The 20,944-nt window shown below is 44.3% G+C and overlaps 1 protein-coding gene across 1 annotated transcript in view; it reads left to right on the forward strand.

Annotated features, from left to right (window-relative positions):
- The window catches only part of LOC146185849 (cell surface glycoprotein MUC18-like), a 77,530-nt gene that overhangs the window by 51,563 nt on the left and 5,023 nt on the right, over window positions 1-20,944 (forward strand). Inside the window, exons 6-12 of the mRNA XM_084607935.1 lie at window positions 2,697-2,993; window positions 3,593-3,883; window positions 4,634-5,028; window positions 5,710-6,022; window positions 18,605-18,632; window positions 18,851-18,939; window positions 20,168-20,265. Coding sequence (XP_084464061.1) covers window positions 2,697-2,993; window positions 3,593-3,883; window positions 4,634-5,028; window positions 5,710-6,022; window positions 18,605-18,632; window positions 18,851-18,939; window positions 20,168-20,265 — 1,511 coding nt within the window. The remainder of the gene's footprint in view (window positions 1-2,696; window positions 2,994-3,592; window positions 3,884-4,633; window positions 5,029-5,709; window positions 6,023-18,604; window positions 18,633-18,850; window positions 18,940-20,167; window positions 20,266-20,944) is intronic.

Below are 20,944 nucleotides of genomic sequence, written 5' to 3' on the forward strand. Positions count from 1 at the left end.
GCAAAATCAGGTTGCACTCAAGCAAATATTACCGCATTTTCAAACCGAAACGAACACGGCTGTTGAGGTGCGAGAGTGCAAGCGCCAGCTTTCTCACACCGAGTGCCGCCTTTTACTACTGTTCCTGAGATGTGGTACCGTGGCGTGCAAAGCGTTTGGTATAGCTCCGATCAATGTTTATTCACGAGGATTTATTGGAACCTAGAGCTTTGAACGCCGCACGCTAATTGCTCTAGTTAGCTGTGCAAACATGATCACGAAATACTGAAAACCAGTGCGGTCTTATCGCCTTTTTATTTTCTTCGGGCAGTATTGGATGCCTTACTAGTTAGCAAATACTTGTTGATTGCGGTCGGAGTTATCAAACTCTCTGTTTTCTTTTTCTGTGCCGCTCTTCCTGGTGCTCACGAATAACAAGCTCACTTGGCCATTAGAGTCAGTTACTGGAGGCGTTACTATTCTGGGATAGCGTTGCAACTAATCGAAGTTCCGCAATCTTATTTAAGTTCGAAAGTAAGCATCAAAGCAAACAATAAACAGTGCCTGTGAAGGAGCAAAGAGTAGACCGCAAAATTATTCACAGATGAGAAGCAGTGTAAATACGGCACTCTGAACAGTGAGGTCAAATGCTGGTCAAATTGCGATGAATTTCGGACATCGGACTACGATGGATGACCTTCTCGTGTGATGTACTTAATATAATACGTGCGCCGTGGTTACAAAATTTAAGGTTTTAACAAACGAAACATCATTGTTCGGATCCTTAGCGCCAAGACAGCATCTATTGTGCTGCGTCACGTTCTACTGACCTATAGTCAGCATATTGTAAATTTTTTGTATTAGAGGCGTACAATGTCAATGCAGCAAATAGGGCTCACGTGCGGGAGTTATCTGTACAGATTGATCAAGCTAGGCTTAAGTAAAGATCATTGAAGGCTGTTTTTAAAACAGACTTTATGTGAAACTTGAAATTTCTCCAACCATCACTTTTTTATTTTACTTTCCAATACCCGACGTGGTATTGGGTGCAGCTCGAGGGTGCAGCTATAATATATAGCTGCACCCCCGAAGAAGGAGCCGAGCCGGCTCCGAAACGTCAGATTTTGTACATTAAAATAAAAAAACGTGATGGTTGGAGAGATTTCAAGTTTCCCCTAGTTATCAACCTGACTAGACAGGCAAATCTGTCGAAATATTTAGCTTTCAAAACTGATTTTTGGCGTTTTCTGTACTGCTCTTAAGCACGTTGGTGCATACCAATTTCTAAAACGTTATGGCGCCAGCAAAAACAACAAAAAACTAAATATGCACGCTTACATAAGTTTGAGTCATTTCTATGGCTAGCTGAACATGGATTATATGCTTCTCGTAACTACTTCGCGTTTCATAGCTCTGTTTTTCTTGGTCAGTTTTGCAATCAGAAGCGCTTTTAATTGCATGAATTTACCAATTTGTTTCTCAAGGGTGTAATAAGATATTAGTGAGACAAAATAGGTACAACCAAGACTTAAAAGCACTCCTTAACCACAATATGGATATATGAGGTCCCGATAGTACTTAACTAATAAACGAAGGATGTTTAAATTTTCACATCAGTTCTTTGAACGCTTCTGGTAAAAAATATCAAGAATATAAAATGCGAACAATAAACATATATTGAATACTCAGTGATATTCTTAACTTAATTGCAATGCCTGTACCGTACGCTATCGCTGTTTATATAATACAAGTAAATTACACATATCCATAGCGTATAAAGCTGTTATTTTGAATGGAAGAATGCAATTCTTATTATAACATATTAAGGGATGTACTTTCTTAGCATCTGACGAAGGAAATGCTTTCTTTGCACACTGTATTTAGGCACAGAAAGCTTTTCTTGGCCCTAAAGACAAAAACACGAACCATGAAAAGAAATGGCGCCAAACCCAAAGTGAGTTATAAACACTGAAGCAGGAGGTTTTAGACAGAGCGGTGCGTTAGGCAGAGCTTCCTTTCGTATAGTTTTGTACGATAGGCTCTGTTTGGAAAACACACCCTCCTATCTACGCCCAAATGCCCCAAGGCACGCAGTTTGCTAGCATTACTTCTCGTACGGTATAAGCAAACTTGAGGATGTGTTTGACGATGACCTGCTCTAAAAATATTTACCCGCTAGAGGAAAGCTCTCATCAAACACGAACATAAAAATAGCATCAGCTCTTTGTCGTCGCAGCTGAAATGTTTATCGCGTGGCTGGAGCTGATAAAGTTAACCAGAGCGAAATAAAATAGTGAATTTCTTGGTGCTACCATGTTTACTGATAGGTGAATGAATGTACCTCACGAGCTTGTTATTTGAGTGAAAACTTGGCCAACGGTACGTGCTAATCGCCACATCTGTAAATAAGGAAGACTGAAATATAGCATTTGTCTTCGATGCTTTTAGCATTTGTTCTTTATCCGGTTGTCCTATTGATTTATTAGAACCTATCAGTAGCGTCAGAGCTAGATGTCAATATATTCTTACACCATCCGTCAGAGAGATTTCTCTATAAAATTCTACATTCAGGCATACGTTTAGGAGTAAGTGCTTGAGTATTTAAACTAGATTGGAGATGGCGTCTTGTATTCGGTGTCGACTCTTAACTAATCAGGTTTCTGTAACGTACTCAAAGCAGGGCTCACTGAGACAGTTCCTTCGTTAACACATTGCAGTCCGTCCGCTTGAGGTGAGTGTGGAAGCGGTGAGCCCCACGCTGGAAGCCGGAAAGACAGGCTGGCTTTCGTGCCGCGCCGTCGGCTCGCGGCCGCGTTCTCGGATCACCTGGTTGCTGGGAGACCAGGTGCTGACCGGTGCCAGGCAGAACGAGTCCCTTGACGGCAATGTGACTTTGTCGTGGCTCGCACTTCGGCCCACGGCACACCACCACGGACGTCTGCTTCGGTGCCGCGCCGATAACGATCTCATCCCTGGCTCCGATATATTTGCAGAGTTCAGGCTTCAGGTGCTATGTGAGTACTCCCCTCACTTGGCTTTGGTGCGTAGTTGTTTTTAAAAGAGGAGATCCTCCCCCCCTCCTCCCCCCCCCCCCCCCCTCCTTTTGCAGAAGGAATGCCGTCTAGAGTTCCAGAACTTTATCTGAAAAACATGTGCGCAGTATTGCAGCCTCGTATTAGTAAGAAGGGAGACGGAAGGAGACAGCAGCCACTGACAAAATGCTTATGAAGACATTTTTTGTTTGTCTAGGTGACGGTATGTGGTTGCTTTTTTTTTACTATCTTACCTTATCAATTTTCTCGACGATTACATTATTATTTCACGGAGATTAACACACAAAAAAAAAATTCGCTTGCTTTCCTTTATATTAATGATGTTAGGTCCCTGCTTATGTTTATCAAAATGAAGTCCTTCATTTTCCCTTCATTTCAATGCTGATTAACCTTGTATCGGGTCACTCAAATGGCGGAAGACTAATGAAACATTCGAAGCCAATTTTTTTTTTTTTTTGTCAGTTAAATTTTAATAACCGCCTTTTACAATGTGTGCCTCAGTGTAATTATATATATTATATATATTCTTTTGCATTTGCTTTCTTTTCGTCTCTGTACAGTCCCACCAAAGTTGACTCTGCGACTGGCGTCCAGTCTCCGACGCTCGCAGCTTCGCGAGGGCCAGGACGTGTACTTGGAATGCGTTGTCGACGCAAATCCCCCGGTCTCCGACGTGAGCTGGTGGTTCGGCGACCGCGAGCTCTTCACGGATGCGACGGGTGGCGTCCTCGTGAACAACCGGTCATTAGTGCTTCAGAAGGTGCGCCTGGACGCCCGTGGACCCTACAGCTGCAGCGCCGCCAATTCACAAGGACAAGGCTCGAGCAACACGCTCTTTCTGAACTTCCAGTGTGAGTATTGCGCCTATTATCGGAGCTCGCCCGTACATGCCCGCAATCTTTTTCCTGTTGCTCCCTCACTGACTCGACTACTGAATCCTCAAAGCTTACGCTGTGAGGAGCTGGCTGTCAACGCATTGCAAAATTACAAAATTCGTCATTACAACCGCAGGAGTGGTGCCAAAATAGATAAAGAGGAAGACCAATGATAAGAATAGTATTATATGTTCTATTCATATATTTATACAAATACACTTACAGAAATCAGGCTCTGTTGAAGTATCATGGTGGACGGAGATGGTACCAAAAAGCATGGCAGTAAATACTGCGCAAGAAAATGATTACTTTTATGAAAAAAGAAGGTCAATATTTTAACACTGATCAAAATAGCTCAAAGTGTTACCAAAAATCTATCTCAGGTAAAACATGTTTCATTAGGCAGAACGCTATAAAATTACTATATGTAAGAGTAATCTCTATTTGCTACTTCAATATGTAATAGGAGAAATAATAACAAAATTATTATAACACTAATAATGTTATATTACCAGCTCAATAGACACAAAAACACACATAAAAAAAAACACAAATAGACATCCCGCTCTATTATCAGCTCCTCAACGGGATTGTAATAAGAAGGGTGGTGTTAGTGATATTACCAACACGTGGAAGGAGGTATTTTTGTAGACGCTAAGTTCGTACAGTGCGTTGTTAGATATATTGGCAACGGGCTGATCGAAAATACATTACGGGCACATGCAGATGCTCCAGTGTGTCGCCGTGGCCAGCAGCAAGTCTACGGAGCCGCGTCCAATCAGCCTGTGCGCGTCAACTGCGAGGTGCAGTCGGAGCCGGCTCCATCGGCCTTTCACTGGCGCTTAGGCAACGATACGCTAACCAACTTCACTTCCTCGGGTCATACCAGTCACGTGACCCTTGTGCCGCGCCGCATTCCCCAAGACCTCGCTCCGCGGCTCTTGTGCTGGGCTTCGAACGACGTCGGCACTCAGCGTGAGCCTTGCGTGTTCAACCTGGTTCCCGCCCGAGACCCGGAGCCACCGCGAAACTGCAGCCTCCAAAACCGCACCGCGAGCGCATTCTCCGTCGAGTGCGAGCCAGGAGACGATGGAGGCATGCCGCCTGTCTACGTGCTGCAGGTGAGAAGCCGGAATGACAGGTTAAACTATATTTATGGGTGATGAATGAATTGCCGATACGCACTTGATTGACGAAGAATATATTACTGTTTTCTAAAACGCTAAGAAGGGCAAATGATTGTGGCCATGATTTACAGCACTGCCTAGAAAAGGCAGCGTCTACATTTAAGTTTTCCTTTTACCTGCCTTTCAAAACATGTCAATTTTTTTTTGACGTGTCAAAACTTAATAGCCGTCTAATGTGAGACACATAACGTACTTTTCCCTCCGCAATTACGTGTATTTATGGTGACTTGAGCCTGTACGCTCAGTACACGTCGTATAAAGCGCATATGTAAGGACCAAAGTGTCACCCAGAAAGGAGGTGCACAAACTTTCCGAGAAGAGGAAACAAGCTAATCGTTTAAATATTTTTCTGTGCAATTCAGCGGCTTTGGGGCAGAACGTTTTACCGAGGCGAGTAATTGCTCTAGAGCCTCAACAAAGCTACAATTTTAACGCAAAACATCAGCTCTTGCTTGATAACAATTTTCGACAAGACCAGTTGAGCACCTACCTACGCCATGAAAAACATTTATAATTAGAAACTCATTTCCGACTTGGTTTCTTGCTTATGATGGCAGCCTTTTCAAAAAGCCAATTATTATTAACGCAATTCGTCCTCTGTGCTTCATTTTCTAGGTACTTGACCAGTTCAACAGGAGCGTGCTGCATTTGAATGCTTCTGACCGTCCCGCCTGGACCGTGAGCGGCCTGAGCAGCGGAGCTCGGCTGTCGCTCGTGTTGTACGCAGTGACAGGAAAGGGTCGCAGCGCGCTCACTCTTCTCCGCGCCAAGACACTGGCCGGCTCACAGTCTCTCACGGAGCCCCTCTGGCCAGGCAGCCTGAGCCCTATCCTCGTCGCACTCATCGCCTGCGCTGTCGGACTGGTGGCTGTCGTGTTTCTCGTCACACTGCTCCTCCGCTACCGCAGCGCCAAGGAGAGGCACAAGCGTCAGTACTCCTCTTTCTTTACCCATTCTCGCGCTCGCACGCGATATTTTCGAAGACTCAGTTTTGCGACCGTTCTAACTAAACATTTTCATCATCATCGGCCGTACTTATAAAGCTCAGCCCGAGCGCCAGCCCGGCGCAGGTTTATCTTTTCATCAATGCATCCCAGTCGGAAAAAAACTACAAAAAATTTTCTGTGTGGTTTTTGACGACAAACCTGTTGTGGCAACAGAAAGTTCTGTAGTAACATCAGAAATTTTTGTAGTTACAGCAGAAAGGTGCTACAGAACAACAGACAACAGAAGTATACTTCTGAAGAACTACAGAACTGCAGAAAAGTACTATAGAACTACAGAAAAATCTGACGTTTACGACAGAAATACAGAATAATTCGTCGTATTTTTGACACAGTTGTGCAGTTTTTTTCGACTGGGAAATAAGTTCGCATCATACTCGCCGTTGCGTAAGTGAGAGCGTAGGCCACATTTATGCCATTCAGGCCAGTTTCAAGAGGCGCTGCCTGATAGAAAATAAAGCAAGTAAAGTGCAACAGATGAAAGATGAGCGCTATAAGAAGGATGTCTTGTGCGTACTCTAAGGACATATTTGTGCCAGAACAGACGTTCACAAGGAAATAGGCTTTAATATGTTACCAATCTCAAGCGCAACCACCGGAAATTTGCTCCTACTTAAGCTGCCCTGAGGGTTTCACAGCGATGTCTGTAAACTATTTTTTTTTCTTCCCTTATTATTCTCATCGTCAAAATCTGCTATTTGTTCGTGGCATCGTGTTTTGTCATCGCAACTGGTAGGGCTTAAAATTCTCGCGTATACATTTCAGGTGCGCGGATGGTGACAGGTAGGCTACAGGATAATCGGTTCGAGTGCAGTTAAGGTATGCTGACAACCATACTTAAGACGCGAAGAAAGTCGTCAGTGATGTCGTCTTCAACCACGCTCACATTTTCTGCTAGATTTCCAATACTTGCTCTAATCAATCCAGCATCGCAGAATGCTGGATGGAAAATTATCACCGCGACGAAGATAGCGCACAATGAAGCTGATGATCCTTAATGCGACTTCGTATGCTGCACTGCCTTGTGGTTGTTCGCCCTCTAAACGGTATGGCATTTTGATCAATTAGGAAAATAATAAATTACAGTTAGTGGAGTTAGCAAAATACTATAGGAACGCAATTAGTTGTCTTGCGAAATTGAGTTGTGGCATTCTTGTTCGGGTTTGAAGGTGCTGAACAACAAAAAGACAGCGTTTCACTTTCGCAGGTCGCGTTGTCTATTTAAGCTTCTGCTTGGCGTGAAGGTAATGTGCGGGGTTTAATTTCCCATTTCTAACAGTAATGAGCCATTACTAACTATTGGACGTCTGGTATTCACTTCTCTCCGTGCTGAGGTAGCTTAGTGGTCAGTGCACTCTACTGCTGATTTCGAGGAATCAGGCTCAATCTCGGCCGAGGAAGGCGCATGGCACAGCGACGTGTGCTCTGCGATGTCACTACATGTTAAAGAGCCCCAGCTGGTAAAATTACCTGAACCCTCCACTTTGGTGTCCCTGGATGCTTACTCCACTTTGAGATGTCAAACTCTAAAAACCGAACCAAGCAATATTAACTTTTATAATAATACACAGGAAAGTTTAAAGACCGAAATTATGCGACCATTTGTAAAGGAAAATTGATGCCTTGCCTGATTTTCACCAACCGGTAGGCAATTGTTTTATGGCGTTGTAGCTCCATCACAACAAAGCCATACACATCGAGGAATAAAACAGGAAAGCTCATATACCGTGGATTTTGTTGCCTCGCTGGCATTCTCTTTAGCATAGCATGAATAGTTGGATGTGCCAGCTAGATATTTCAGCATCCAAAGCACCAATGGAACGATGACTAAGATGCCTTGCGCAGTGCGTTGTGTGCCAAGGTTTGAGTCATTGTGATACCAGTAGCAGCAGGTGTCTCGTGCAGCCCGTAAAATTGAAGACCGCCGACTCTCTTCTATCTGTCACGAAAAGGGCAAGGTTTGGAACGGCACGTCCAAGTAAAGGCTAGAAATATCATGCGCGAGAGGCTTTAGGGTCCCGCTGGTATTTCATTCATGAGCAATCGTTGCAAATGGGACAATTTCGCTACGGTTCACATAAAACAGGGCCTGACCATTGACACCATTTAGTGCGAACGAACTACTGTACGACCAAACTTCCAAAACCTGAGCCGAGTTTCAAAAGTGACCTTGAAGTGACCTTCCCATCCTAATGTATCAAAGGCATAGCAGTAGAAGGCTCAAACGAGAAAAAAAGATCGCGGCAAGGAGCAGATTCAAAATCTCCTACTTCTGATGAAAAGCGAATACGGAACCCCTTTGCTATCGCTGCAGCAGTCCCGAATATTTGTTTAACTCTCCCGCGTTGTTCATTGCATGCTGTCTTCTTCAACTTCGTCACGCTTTTAAGGTACGTTAATGATGTAGAAGGTTGGTGTAGTGAACTTGACCTACCCTAAAAAGTTGAGTGGCCAAGCCTCAAATATGATTTCGCGCATTTCGAAAATCTATATTTATAAATTGAGTCAGCTGCCATCAATATCGGGTTGTCCTACCCAAAAATAGATATGGCTCACCCCATAAATTTTGCCAGACCACCACCAAAATTAGATCGAAAAGCCATTAAATGCAGATGGACAGTTTGCAATTGGACGCTTTCACACTATAGTACGCTGGCTTGTGGAGTCAAGCCGTCTTTAATTCTTTTTATGTGCCACGCACTTCTCAACTCATCACGGAAATGCTAATGCAGATTACCCTTGTTGGGAAAATGTAAACCTGTTCATTGTTTTTCCAGTCGCGGAATTCGAGATGATTTATTATCTGTTCAGAAACAAAATATTTTTAACCATACGTAATTAAAAACTTCGTGAAAACTTATATCTGTCATGTTCAAATGAATCTGTCTTGTTCCTGTATAGCCGCCGGGCAACTGGGGTAGCTTACTGTGCCATCTATTGAGCTGTATAAAAGCAGCTATAAGGTTTGCCTCTCCTCTCTTTGGTAAAATGTGAGTGTAAGACGTGCTGATCGAATAAACGTCTATTGTTCCATTGTTCGCTACTCAAGTGCTCGGCTACTTCACTTCCTCGATTGCAATGCACAAGAATGCGACACTGCCGACGAGGATGTGATTGACCAAGCAAGGAATCCGATGAAGCAGCAACGACCAGCGACAGTGAGCCAGCCAACGAGGCATTGAGTAGCACAGCGAACGTCGCATCGAACAGAGTAAGCATGAGTCGTGTAGGAAACATCGACCCGTAAGACTGATCGTCGCGCGAAGAAAGGCTTACCTCGTACTTGCAAATCATCAAGGTCGCCGAGGACGATAAGGTGTTTAGCGCGGAACAGACAAGGACAAGAGAGGCACACAGGACGAGCGCTCGTCCTGAGTGCCTGTCTTGTCCTTGTCTGTTCCGCGCTAAGCCTCCCACTTATCATGTATTACCAACTAGCCCAGAACTCTACTTGGCTCACGATAAGGTGCACGCCTTTCTAAGGCTTATCGGTCTCAAGACAAACGACCTGCTGAAGCCACTGTCCGCATCGTAGCTGCCATCGGTCCGGACGTTCAAGGCATTGAAGAGTTTGCTGAGAGGACACCTCGCGCCACAGACGTCCGTCATCGCGAAAAGAGCAAAATTCTACAAGTGATCGCAAGGAGAGGAAACCATTGCCGAATTCATCGCAAAACTGCTGCAGTTTGGCTCAGGCATGTGAATTCGAAGCTTTCCTCGACCGATCGTTACGAGATCGTTTTGTCCGCGGCCAGAAGAGAGAAGATATCCAGGGCGTCTTGTTTACAAAATAAAAGAAGCTGACATTCCAAAGTGCTGTGAAAAAAGCGCTCGCTACGAAAGCACCAACCAAAAGAACTCTACTGGCCCACGCACCGGAGGGAGCGGAAATGGATGTGTACAAGGTCCACGCCGTCCACGCAGAGCGGCGTGCATCGACGCCTCTTGAGGTTTCGGATTTCGTCCAGCGCCGTGCCGGGAGCAGCGGGCCGACAACTACGTGCTTTCGATGCGGTTCGACACTCAGGGGAAAAGAAGGGCAACATTCAGCGCCCAGCGGGCACAGTTTCGTGAGTGGTACCCACTCTCTGACTGCTAGTGTTGCCAGACCAGAAACGGTGCATTCCGCTGTTGATCAATGTTGCGAGACAATCTCTTTTTCTCCCCCTCTCTATTTTCACCTTTCTTCCATCGTCGCCTCTCTCCTCTACTCTTCCCCCTTCGAGGTCAGCCGCGCCGCTCTCGCCTGGGGGAAAACGCGTTAATCGGACAATTCACAAGACGGACGAACCGTCCGCGGACGGAGCACAACGTCATCCCACGTCACTGACTCCGCCTCATCCGCGGGCGACGGACGAAGTGCCGGACGACGTTGCGGACGGAAACGGCCGGAGGCTGGAGGCGCACCGCTTTTTGTAGCCAGAGTTTCTTATTCTTACCTAGAGGGAAAACTGGTGCCGCACCATGGGCGCCCAGATCATCATGGGGCGGAGAGCTACCGTATGCAGAACTACAATTTTTGGCGAAAATAATGCTAAAATAAATGCTGTTCTACAATGAACAATTTCCCAACATTCAATATTATGTTTATAAATTGCAGAAAGGGAGCGAAATAGCATGCAAGCCTAAAATTTGCTCAAATTTTCAATGGCTTTCTCTCCTGTTGGCTAAGTATTGAGTAGCACGGAAACCAATATTTCGCACTTATAGGCACGCATTAAAAAGAAAAAAATTCTGAAAATGTATATAGTTGCTTATTGGCGTTGTCTACTTTTGCTCCTTCGCTACTATGGCTTTTGCTCTCTACGTTCGCGCCTAGAGATGATGATAATAGGGAGGAGGAGACATCTTGGCAACACCAATCTGTGTTTCCGACAAAATGCGATTATCCCGCACCAAGTAGCTCACCGGACCATGATTCTTAGCGCAACCGTGGTGGCTAAAGGGCAGTTCCCTCAGCTTTCCCTCTTAATAAGACTAAGTAACTATGCTTGCAGCTCCACCACCACTCAGGAAAATGGCTGGCGATGACATTCCAAGCAAACCACGCCGCGCTGTTGACTAGAGTGCCGCCGATGGCTAGGGAGGCGAGAGCGTCGACGCACTCAATGTTGACACTAGAAAACCGCGCCCTCTACTTCAAAAAGAGACAAAAATAGCATTGCTGCCCTACTTATAAGACGTACTTTTGCTACAAAAATAGCAGACTGCCCCATATTTTCACAGGGGAAACACAAGCGCCAGTTTTTGGCTTGCGAAAGCTAGCCGTTCGCGGACGAGGCGGAGCCAGTGACGTCGGGACACGTGGTGCTCGTCTGCTCGCGGACGACAGCGATTCCATTTCTCGAGTGAATCTGCCTTTACGGGGCACATGTCGCAGCTTTCAAATGCGCTGTAGCAATCGGCGCTCGCCTGTTTCGTCCTGGAGTTATTAATGCGAGAGCATTACTTCGCTATGTTCACAGATTTCTGTCCTCAGACCGCGTCCACAGGCCGCGTTCGCAGATCGCAGGCCGCGTTCGCAGATCGCAGGCCGCGTTCGCAGATCGCATCCGCAAAATCATGTCCGCAGTTGTTGTGAGTAATTGAAAAGCGGTAGAGGTTAATGAGTGGTATCAATCGACAGAAGGTTACGTATTGGTTTCGCCGAAAAAATAATTAGGCCAATGTGTTAACTAGGTAATTAATTACAGGCAAAGAATGTAAACGTTGTTCACAGTAGTTGTGAGTAATTGATAGGTGGTAGAGGTTAATGTGGGATGTCAATCGATAGAGGGTGACGTATTGTTGTGCACAAGAAATTAATTAAGCCGATACGCTATTTGGTCATTATTTAGAGGTAAAAATATAAAAGTAATGGTGAAAATGGTCTATTAGCCAATGCCTTGGCACCACATTTGAATGTATCAAATACTAAAGTAGTTAATTAAATCAGTCAATTAAGGTGACGTCAAGAATGGGACGTCATGCAACCTGAAGTCCAGCCAAAAATATTACAAGAGTTCAACGCTGCTGAACCAAATATTTAGCGAAAGCCTCACCTGCGGGTAACCGAGCGTTCTTCTTCTCTTTTTCTTCTTCCTTAGCCCACACATAACGCCCCGTTTTAACCAAGCCGTATGAACGTGCCTTAGGGGCCTATAGGGGTAACGTGAATGTCAGGGTCCTAGCAGGCTGGTTCTGACATAACCGTCCCATGTGAAACGGGAGACCCAAGTTGCAGTTCCTGCCAACTGACCGCGGCTCCGACCGCTCCACGCCGACCGCTTGAGTTGGGAGCCCATCTCTCGCTTTTGTGTCACGTGGGGTGTGACATCACAGCGTCACGTGGGTAAGACGTGGCTACCGCCGCGCTACGCCGACCGCTTGAGTTGGTAACCCAGCTCTCAACCTAGCGTCACGTGGGGTGTGACGTCATACGTGGCTACCACCGCGCTACGCTGAAGGCTCGAAACCTAGAGTAGTATTGCTTTCGCAATAAAACGGCATAGGAAGGCACTGGCGCGTAATTTGAAAGTACCAAAGACTAAAGTAGTTAATTAAGGCAGTCAATTAGGGTGACGTCAAAGATGTGACTCGAAAAAGGGTATAGGAAGAGATTGGCGAGCAGTTTGAGAGTACCGAAGACTAAAATGGGTAAACAGAAGTGAATTAATGTGGCGTCAATGATGTGACATCACGCAACCGGAAGTAGAGCCGGAAAAGGCATAGGAAGGGATTGGCGCGCAGTTGGAAAGTACCAAAGAATAAAACGGGTAAACAAGAAGTGAATTAAAAAACCAGAAGCAACCAACAGCAGCATCCGGGCTTTCAAATTACTCCAATGTAGATTCTGCAGTGCTCTTTAATTTTTCATCCGCGAATCAAACATGTTCCTTCATCGACCCAACGTCTTCCGTCTCTAGAAAACGAAGCGAACAGCGCGACGCAGTGTAAATTAAGCTCCGCACACGTGGGTACCACTGTGGTAATGCGAAGCACTCGGCTACATTATCCATATTTGTCGGCTTCAGCACGTTTTACTTACTGACTTTTCTGCGAAGTATTGCATACATTTTACGCAACATGAACTGTAAGGGTTGCGTTTTCAGTGCTTGGGCTCGCCTTTCTGCTCTCAAGGGAATGGGAAGGTGTGGTTTGTTTATGGGGTCTAACTTCCCAAACTGACTCAAGAGACGCCGAAGTAAAGAACCTCGGAAAGTTCGACAACGTGGTGTTCTTTTAAGTGCACTGATATAGCACAGCACACGGATGCCTCCGTTTCGCCTCCATAAACACGCAGCCGCCGGCGGTCGGGTTCGAGCCCGGGTACTCCGGGTACTCCGGGTACTCCGGGTACTCCGGGCAGTAGTCAGGCATCTTGACCACTGCGCCATCGCGGCGGGAAGAATGGAAGGAGTAAATTTCATGCTGCCTAAAACAAGCGGGCAACGAATGCAGTTGACAACAAGAGGTCATGTCACAAATGTTTTAGATTAAGGGACATGCTATTAAACCCGTCCTTCACTTTTAGTTTCCGCGATTCTCGTCGGGCGGACTGATATATTCGTCACCACGGCGGAGGCATATATATAATGTTGTAAATATATGCGATTAACTGTATTTGCATTAGCGTTGCCGCCAGATCGCGGACATCTCGATTTTCATTTGGCGCTTAGGCAGTCATGCACACTCTCAATTCCAACAGCAATGACCTTATAGTGCTGCGTCGTCACTTTTGAGTTGTCCAGCAAACATGCATACTATGACAATGCAATGGTCTGAAAATGCGTACACATGTCTACGACTATGCTTTTACAGTTGAATGAACGACCTGCCAGAGAACAGTTTGGAACTGGACATGCTGAGGTCAGTGCGCACGTGTACATTACGAAAGAAAACGAGAACTACAAGCCATGGCACACGTGTTGAGTATGTGTATCAAACTGTTCGATGACTGGTCACTGCTTGCCCTAGAAGAGCGAACATTATCAAGGCGCCTTTTTCAAGACGCTAATTCGGCATTGTCTGAGGACTTCCTGGAAACAAATGAGGAAACAAATGAAAGTAGCTATATAAGCTGAAGATGCACACATCTCAGCCGCCGCCAGATGACACTTGCAAGAATTTGTTACCATTATTTTTGTCTTTGTCATGCATATTGAGGCATTAAGTGCCTCCTAGCTACGCTTCTTTGGTAAGGGTCTATATAGCTGCACTAAAAAACAAACTGATATTAGAATTCTAATGGCTTGATGGCTTTCTACTGCGTAATGACTACAAAAGATATGCAGTGCCATCAAGCGCTATTCGTCACACACTACTTTCACACTAATAACAATGGCGGCAGTAACACCGTAAACTGATATTAGAACGCTGACGGCTCTGCAGATTTGTAATATATACGTTTTCGTAAACTAGATGCAGCGCCATAAAGCGCCATTGGTTAGCGGCTATATAGCTGCATGAATAACACATGGTGACTTTAATACTTTAACCTGCCGCTGATGACTCGGAAGCTTTTTACTCTGTAGTTTATCTGCAGTTCCATCAAGCGTATTTGGTTACAGGTTTTACAGTAGCTTTAATAACTCACGTGAGGCTAATAGTGTAAATTGGTATTGGAACGTTAATGAGTGCGGTTTTGTACGGTGTAACATCTGTGAAGAAACCCTGCAGCGCCGCAAGGCGCGGTTCGATAGAGTATATAGTAAGCTGGTACCGTAAGCTGATACTGAAACATTAACAAGTCGGCAGCTCAGTACTTATGAGATGTAAATTCCCAGAAAGTTCAGTGGGCCGAGAAGGGATGCAGCAGTGAAATGTTTCTGATATATTTAGGATGATCAAGAATTGTGAACCTTGAAATTGAGTCGCTCAGGACACACGCGGTGTCGTATTTCGCTCCCATCAAGATAAGAATCTGAGGCCAATTCTCCTCGTGAGAGCTTGGTCTCCAGAGTCAAATATTTATGCTCTTGAACCATGCCATGACTGAGGCGAGGTTTATAGCTATGCGCAAGTTTCGTGTTAAAGGGGAAGGCTGTTTGACGTTGCTCTCAACGACAGTTTCCTTGCGGCCGCATTCAAAAGTGCTAAATAGGCCAGGGTTGTTACCCAGTTAGTATGGCTGAAATGTGGCAGAGGGTGAAAGCCGTCATAACGCCGTGCGAATCCAGGAAGAAACAGATTCAAAAACAGTGTATTGAGCCAACTATGCCCCACTCCATACTTGAAAATGTTTGGCTTTTGGCAACGAGACAGACCTTGCGCTTTATTTGCGTGAGCTTGAAAAGAAGATATATAACCTAGTTCGTATACATTACTGCCAGCACTGATGCACTGACAGACCGGTTTTACGGTCCCTCCCGCATCGCAGAAATTTCTACTTTTTGGCGTAAAGTTTTTGACTTCGATGCGTCTGGTGCTGGTTGGTATATTCGTTGTCTATAAAATGTTTTATGCTCATTTAGTTATTTACATAGCGTTATTAGGAAACGTTTTCAGTGCTGGGATCTCATCGCAGACGGAACGCCAGGGAAATCTCTCATTCTAAACATGTCATTGCAGAACAACGCGAAATAAATGCTTTGCTACAAGTAAAATGTTGCGATGAGAACCAATTGACAGCAAAAACCGGGTTTTAGCACCACCTTACACCACTGAATAGAGCTAATGCATTGCGTTCTTTAAAAACAAATGTTTAGATATCAAAGTTTTCTGCATATATAGAACACTTATGATGCTTGAGCTGCATCGCAGACTCTGCTGGTCGCAAAATCCGCGAACACTGTTTCACAGTTTTCCTCGATCGGTTGTTCGCAGCGGGAAAAAGCTAGAGGACATGTCGCTCTGACTAGTCATTTAGATGAGTCCGGGGCTGATGGAAATCATTATAATCACACCACAGTACTTTACCTGAGGAAACCACTGAAATTTTAGTGAATCTAGGCATTCTTTCTTTACTTCTTCCATTGGCTGCGTTTGAAAACTTATTTTGTTGCTCACCTATATTATCTTGGAGCTGTAAGGCAGCACTCTGTCATTGTTCTTTTTTTGCCGGTTACACCTTGATTGTGAGGTGACAGAAGATGGGAAGTGAAATTTATTACGGTTTATTTACGCCGAAAGGAACAATCCAGGATGAGACACAAAAGGTTCTTATAAACATGTGGAAAATTCCCGGCCTCGTAGAGCAAGAACGGTACGACAAAAGTAAGTTATAAATAATAACATTCACCATGATGATTACCTAATGTGCATAAATAAGGCAATTGCAAATAAAATAGAGCAAGAAAATTAACCGAATCTCGTCAATAAAGAAAAATAAAAGGTACGCACATGCGTAATGCGACACAGGGACTGCAGATAGGCTGCCCACGGGTTTGGGGAAATGGTTTTTATATTTTATTCAATTCCACAAAGAGCGATATGCCAGGACACAAATAGGGTACAAAGAATAACAGATATATGTACAAATTTATCCCGTTTGGGTGTTGGTCTAGCTTCCATGAATGATCTATATTTACTCCTGTCCCTTGTTTTGTTTGCGTGTTTCTTCCTCCGCGTTATCTCAGGAGTTCATTTTAACGTCTGCCATGCGGAAGCCGCCTTCCTGTTTAGAGGTACGGCTCGCAAAGCTCGCTGACAGGATGAACTACCCCCGCCTGAGCAAGAGGGAATTACAGAGAATGACACATAAAATAGGTTCCCCTTTCTGAGAGCCAAATTTTCTTTCGCCGAGGTTTGTTTTCTGCTTTCCCATTAGACTTGAAGAACAGCGTGTTTAGCATTTTCGCTGCCTTTAAATGGTTACTTTGTTTCAGGGCACCATTCCACCGCGCACTTCGCCCAGTGTATTCTGCGGTGTCTCGTACGTCAGGGTTCCCGCGAAAAGAATGAACAGCTCTCGACAAATTGAAATGCGCCGACTACACCGTCTGCTCATTCGACCGTTGTGTGCGTTCATTTAATTTCGCAAACAGAGCGCTTCTTCTGTACTTGTTTGTTTTCGTTTCCGTACTATCTCCTCGGATCTTAAGCTCTTTGAAGTGAATTGATCGAATAGAAACGTGCCGTTTCTTTTTCCAAGGGTCTTCACTCGTAATAACATAAAGGAGAAAAAAAAAAGAACGTGAGGAATTCGAACGAATTAGGAAAAAATCTTATTCGACCGCGTGCGCTGCAAATGTCGAGTATTTATATTTTCGAGAGCAGAGCCTCGGTTTTGCAGTTTGTTGTAATGAGTGGAAGTAGGGCCGATCGAATTTGGAGTGATCGTGAACACGCGCTCGTTTGAAAACCCTCAAGTCAAAGGCCTTACGGACTATGTTAAGAGCAATGCTGAAGAATGTATTCAGGGCAGCATTTGAAAAGAATGGAATGTTATCAGTGCGATGATGCAGAAATTGCTTCCTGAATTAGTTTTTCGAATCGAATGAAGGTGTTTTTTACCGTTTCTGTGCGTGAATAAGTGCGACAGAACTATTTTGATGACTGCTTAATCTTTTGTTTATCATACGATCATGTGAAACATGTAAGGTAAGGTTGCTGGGAAGTGTACGTCGCTTGTGTTGGCGACAAAAGCCTTGACGAATTTTCTTTCATTGTGTTTTTTGCTTCATAGGCCGCAGATGCGTTTCGTCTTAGCGGATGTCGTACACTAAAATGCCGCAAAATTAACAAGCGCTTAATAATTAAATGAGCGGCAAATATGCGGAGGTGTTCTCGCTAATGGCTAGGGTAACAAGAGGCCTCCAAAAGTTGATCAATTTTTTAGCTATAAATTGTTACATGGACACCATCAGTAAAGCATAAATGAATATACCAATAATGAAACAGTTTGAGTGTGAAGAGGAGTAGGCTACTACCTGGCCATGGCGTGTTGTTTTCTTTAAATACTCTAGGAACGCTGAAGCGATTACCATTATAATTATGGTATTTCCTTAGGGCAACTGCTTATCTCTTGCTCTGGTTCCTTAAATCAATTCAAGGGATTCATGGCGCATTTATTCACTTGGCCACATGAATTATTCGCACTTCAGCTACATTTAGTTGCTGCATAAATAGGTGCTTCTATTGGTTAACCCGGCAAATATCCCGCCACAGGTTTAGTGCTAAGATCTTACGGGCTCATCTGACCAAGGCTTAAAAAGCTTCCTTAGGGATATCTTACTAAGGCGTACGACATGGATGTTATATCATTAAGCAGTTTTCGTTAAATGTTGAATACTTGGCCTCGAAGCTGCATCCGCCCTTCCCACTGACGCCTAAATGCGGCCTTTAATGCAGGATAAGCACTACTAGTTAAGACAGTTCAGTTCCATTGACGTACTGTGCGGAATTATCCTGATTTGATAGCGTTCCAAATTAAGCGGTAACGGCGAAAGTTAGGACCCGTTTATTAAGTGTGCTTAATCTCACCCTTCTCACCCGTCTTGTGAAAGGGTGACAGTTAAGAGCAAAATGCGCCTCGAAATAAGAATTTATGTCTCACGAATATGTCTTTTTGTCTTTCTTCTATACAGCGGAACCAATCAAAGGAGATGACGAACTGTGAGTCTGTCTTTTTTACTCAGTTAAATATAATTCAAAGTGAATATTTAGGAAACTGCTTTCTCATTACAATTAAAGAGCAGAGAAGTATTTGCTATCTTTGCATGATATTGCAGCGTGCTCCATGCTTTTATATTCCTGTTAATAACGAATTTATATATAGACATTGGAGATACTTGTGCAGAGCATTAATTTGCGTGTTGTTGTTACTATTTTAGACAAATCGCGCCCTTGCATCAGTACCCGGACGGCGTGCTCAAGCTCCGTAGTCCACAGAGTGAAGAAAAGTGTCCCGATGTCGTCCTAGGTATGTTTTCAAGATGTGTTTGGTGTTTCAACGCTTATAGTGTTTGAACCCATGTGGTTTTAATCATGCAAGTGTCAACAAAAGTGCAGCTTGAATGAAGTCACTGAATAGAAAGGATTGAAAAATCAGAGAAAGTGTGTAGAAGTTAAGGTAAATTGGAGGGGAGCTACTCGTCAACCCCTCACAATAAGCGCCAATGTCAATAGTAAACTATGCTTATTGCTCATTTGCTTATCATGTTGCTTATCATGTTGATATCGAGCGCATTGCGCCGTTAACCTGCTTATTTACCATCAGAGCCGCCTACTACTTGCTTAACACTGTCAGGTGATCAACAATAATGAGGCATGCATAATGCGTGCAGAAAAAAAAAAAACTCTTGCTTAAGCAAAGAGTCGGAAAGTTGAGCAATCATGACTTCTAATGAGACAATATGCATCGTGTCGCAAGAGGAGAGTAATGTTCAATTTGTCTCATACAAACATTAGTCGGCCTCGCAATGAACCTTGAGTAAGGTATCATTATTTACTGATTGCTAATAGCTGTTCTGCTATAGTTCTCGGGGTGGCGATGCTCACCGAGTAGAGAATAAACGACGTGAATGAGCCGTGCAATCATATGGCTCTGAAAAATCATAAGAGCGATTCTAACGAGCAGAAAATCATCGATGACTGATTAGATATCTAAAAAATATGAAAATTTCGTTGTTTCAAATGCAACAATTCAGTATATTTTGATAAATGTCATATATTTTAAACATGGTACCTATTGTCTACCTCAGAACGGCTATTCAAATTGGCGAAATGTAGAAAGCCCAGAGCAATGGGGTTAAATTTGTAAAAACGAGGAAAGTGCAATACTTCACTACGTAAATACACTTCTACACAACATCCGCATGAAATGAGCTCTGTGTCTCGTCCAAATGTCAGCACCTGTGGAATGTTGCGCAACGGCTACTTTTATTTCACGGTAGTATATATCATAAAACATATACTTCTATGAAGCAATATAAATACTTAGTATAGACCAAATTCTTTTGAATGTGAGCATGAAAAATTTTGTGCATTGGCCGTGACAACCATATCGGCGGGATTGCTTGTGTGCTCAGGTTCGAATTTAATGAAGTTATCTGTCTTGTGTGTGACACGGCTTGTGTCTATACCATCGAAAATCATGGGCACATGTATAAACAGCCTTTGTTGTTTTGTTCATTTGTTTCTATTTTAAGATGTCAGCGGAAGCGAGGAACGACTCAAAGAAGAAGAGGACCGACCTTCAGAAGCGGTGCGATGGAAAGGCTGGACAGAGGCGGAGCCTGAGCATGAAGTACGTAGCTGTCATTGCGCCACCTTCTTTCTGTGTCTTCAGATCTACCGTTACAATTTCTGTAAGCTAGTATATACATACACATAAAAGTGATGTAGACACTTCTACCCCAGCAATACAGCTACCGCGCGCCGTCAGTCCGTTTGCGCAGATCCCCTTGAGGGCGCGCGGCACGTATCCGCAGTATTACGGCGCACCCGGCTCATGAGGCAGTTGAGGCGTGCGGCAGCTGTACTCTCAAAGCCTCTTGTCTCTAATGGCTGCCGTTACGGCTACTCTTGCGGATTTTCATACGTGTACCTCGCGCTTCGGTTTAATTGACAATTTAAGCTGTCTGTAGAAACATACTGCTGTTTCGTATTTCGCTTCATTTTTTTGAGCTAGGGCTTCGAAGAAAAGTAAGAATAATTTGTTCTACTGCTTCATATCTGTTGCCTCTAATCAAAATATATTGGTTAAAATAACGCTTGACGTGAACATTTCTCGACCAATCCTGATTTTCTTGACACGCCGGTGCCGCGAGGTTCTCCGCTAAGCAGCAGCCTCAACGTTGTCGCAATAAAACATAGCAGAAAAATTAGCACAGTTCCAATCCCAACCACTGAATTCTGCCTGCAGTGAGCGCGTCTAAGCTTCGCCAGTAGGTGTCTTAGCACCTAATGAGATGTGCCGCTGAATT

The sequence above is a fragment of the Amblyomma maculatum genome, chromosome 6 (genome assembly GCF_055883805.1).
Source record: "Amblyomma maculatum isolate TAMU_Amacu chromosome 6, ASM5588380v1, whole genome shotgun sequence".
Lineage (NCBI taxonomy): Eukaryota > Metazoa > Arthropoda > Arachnida > Ixodida > Ixodidae > Amblyomma > Amblyomma maculatum.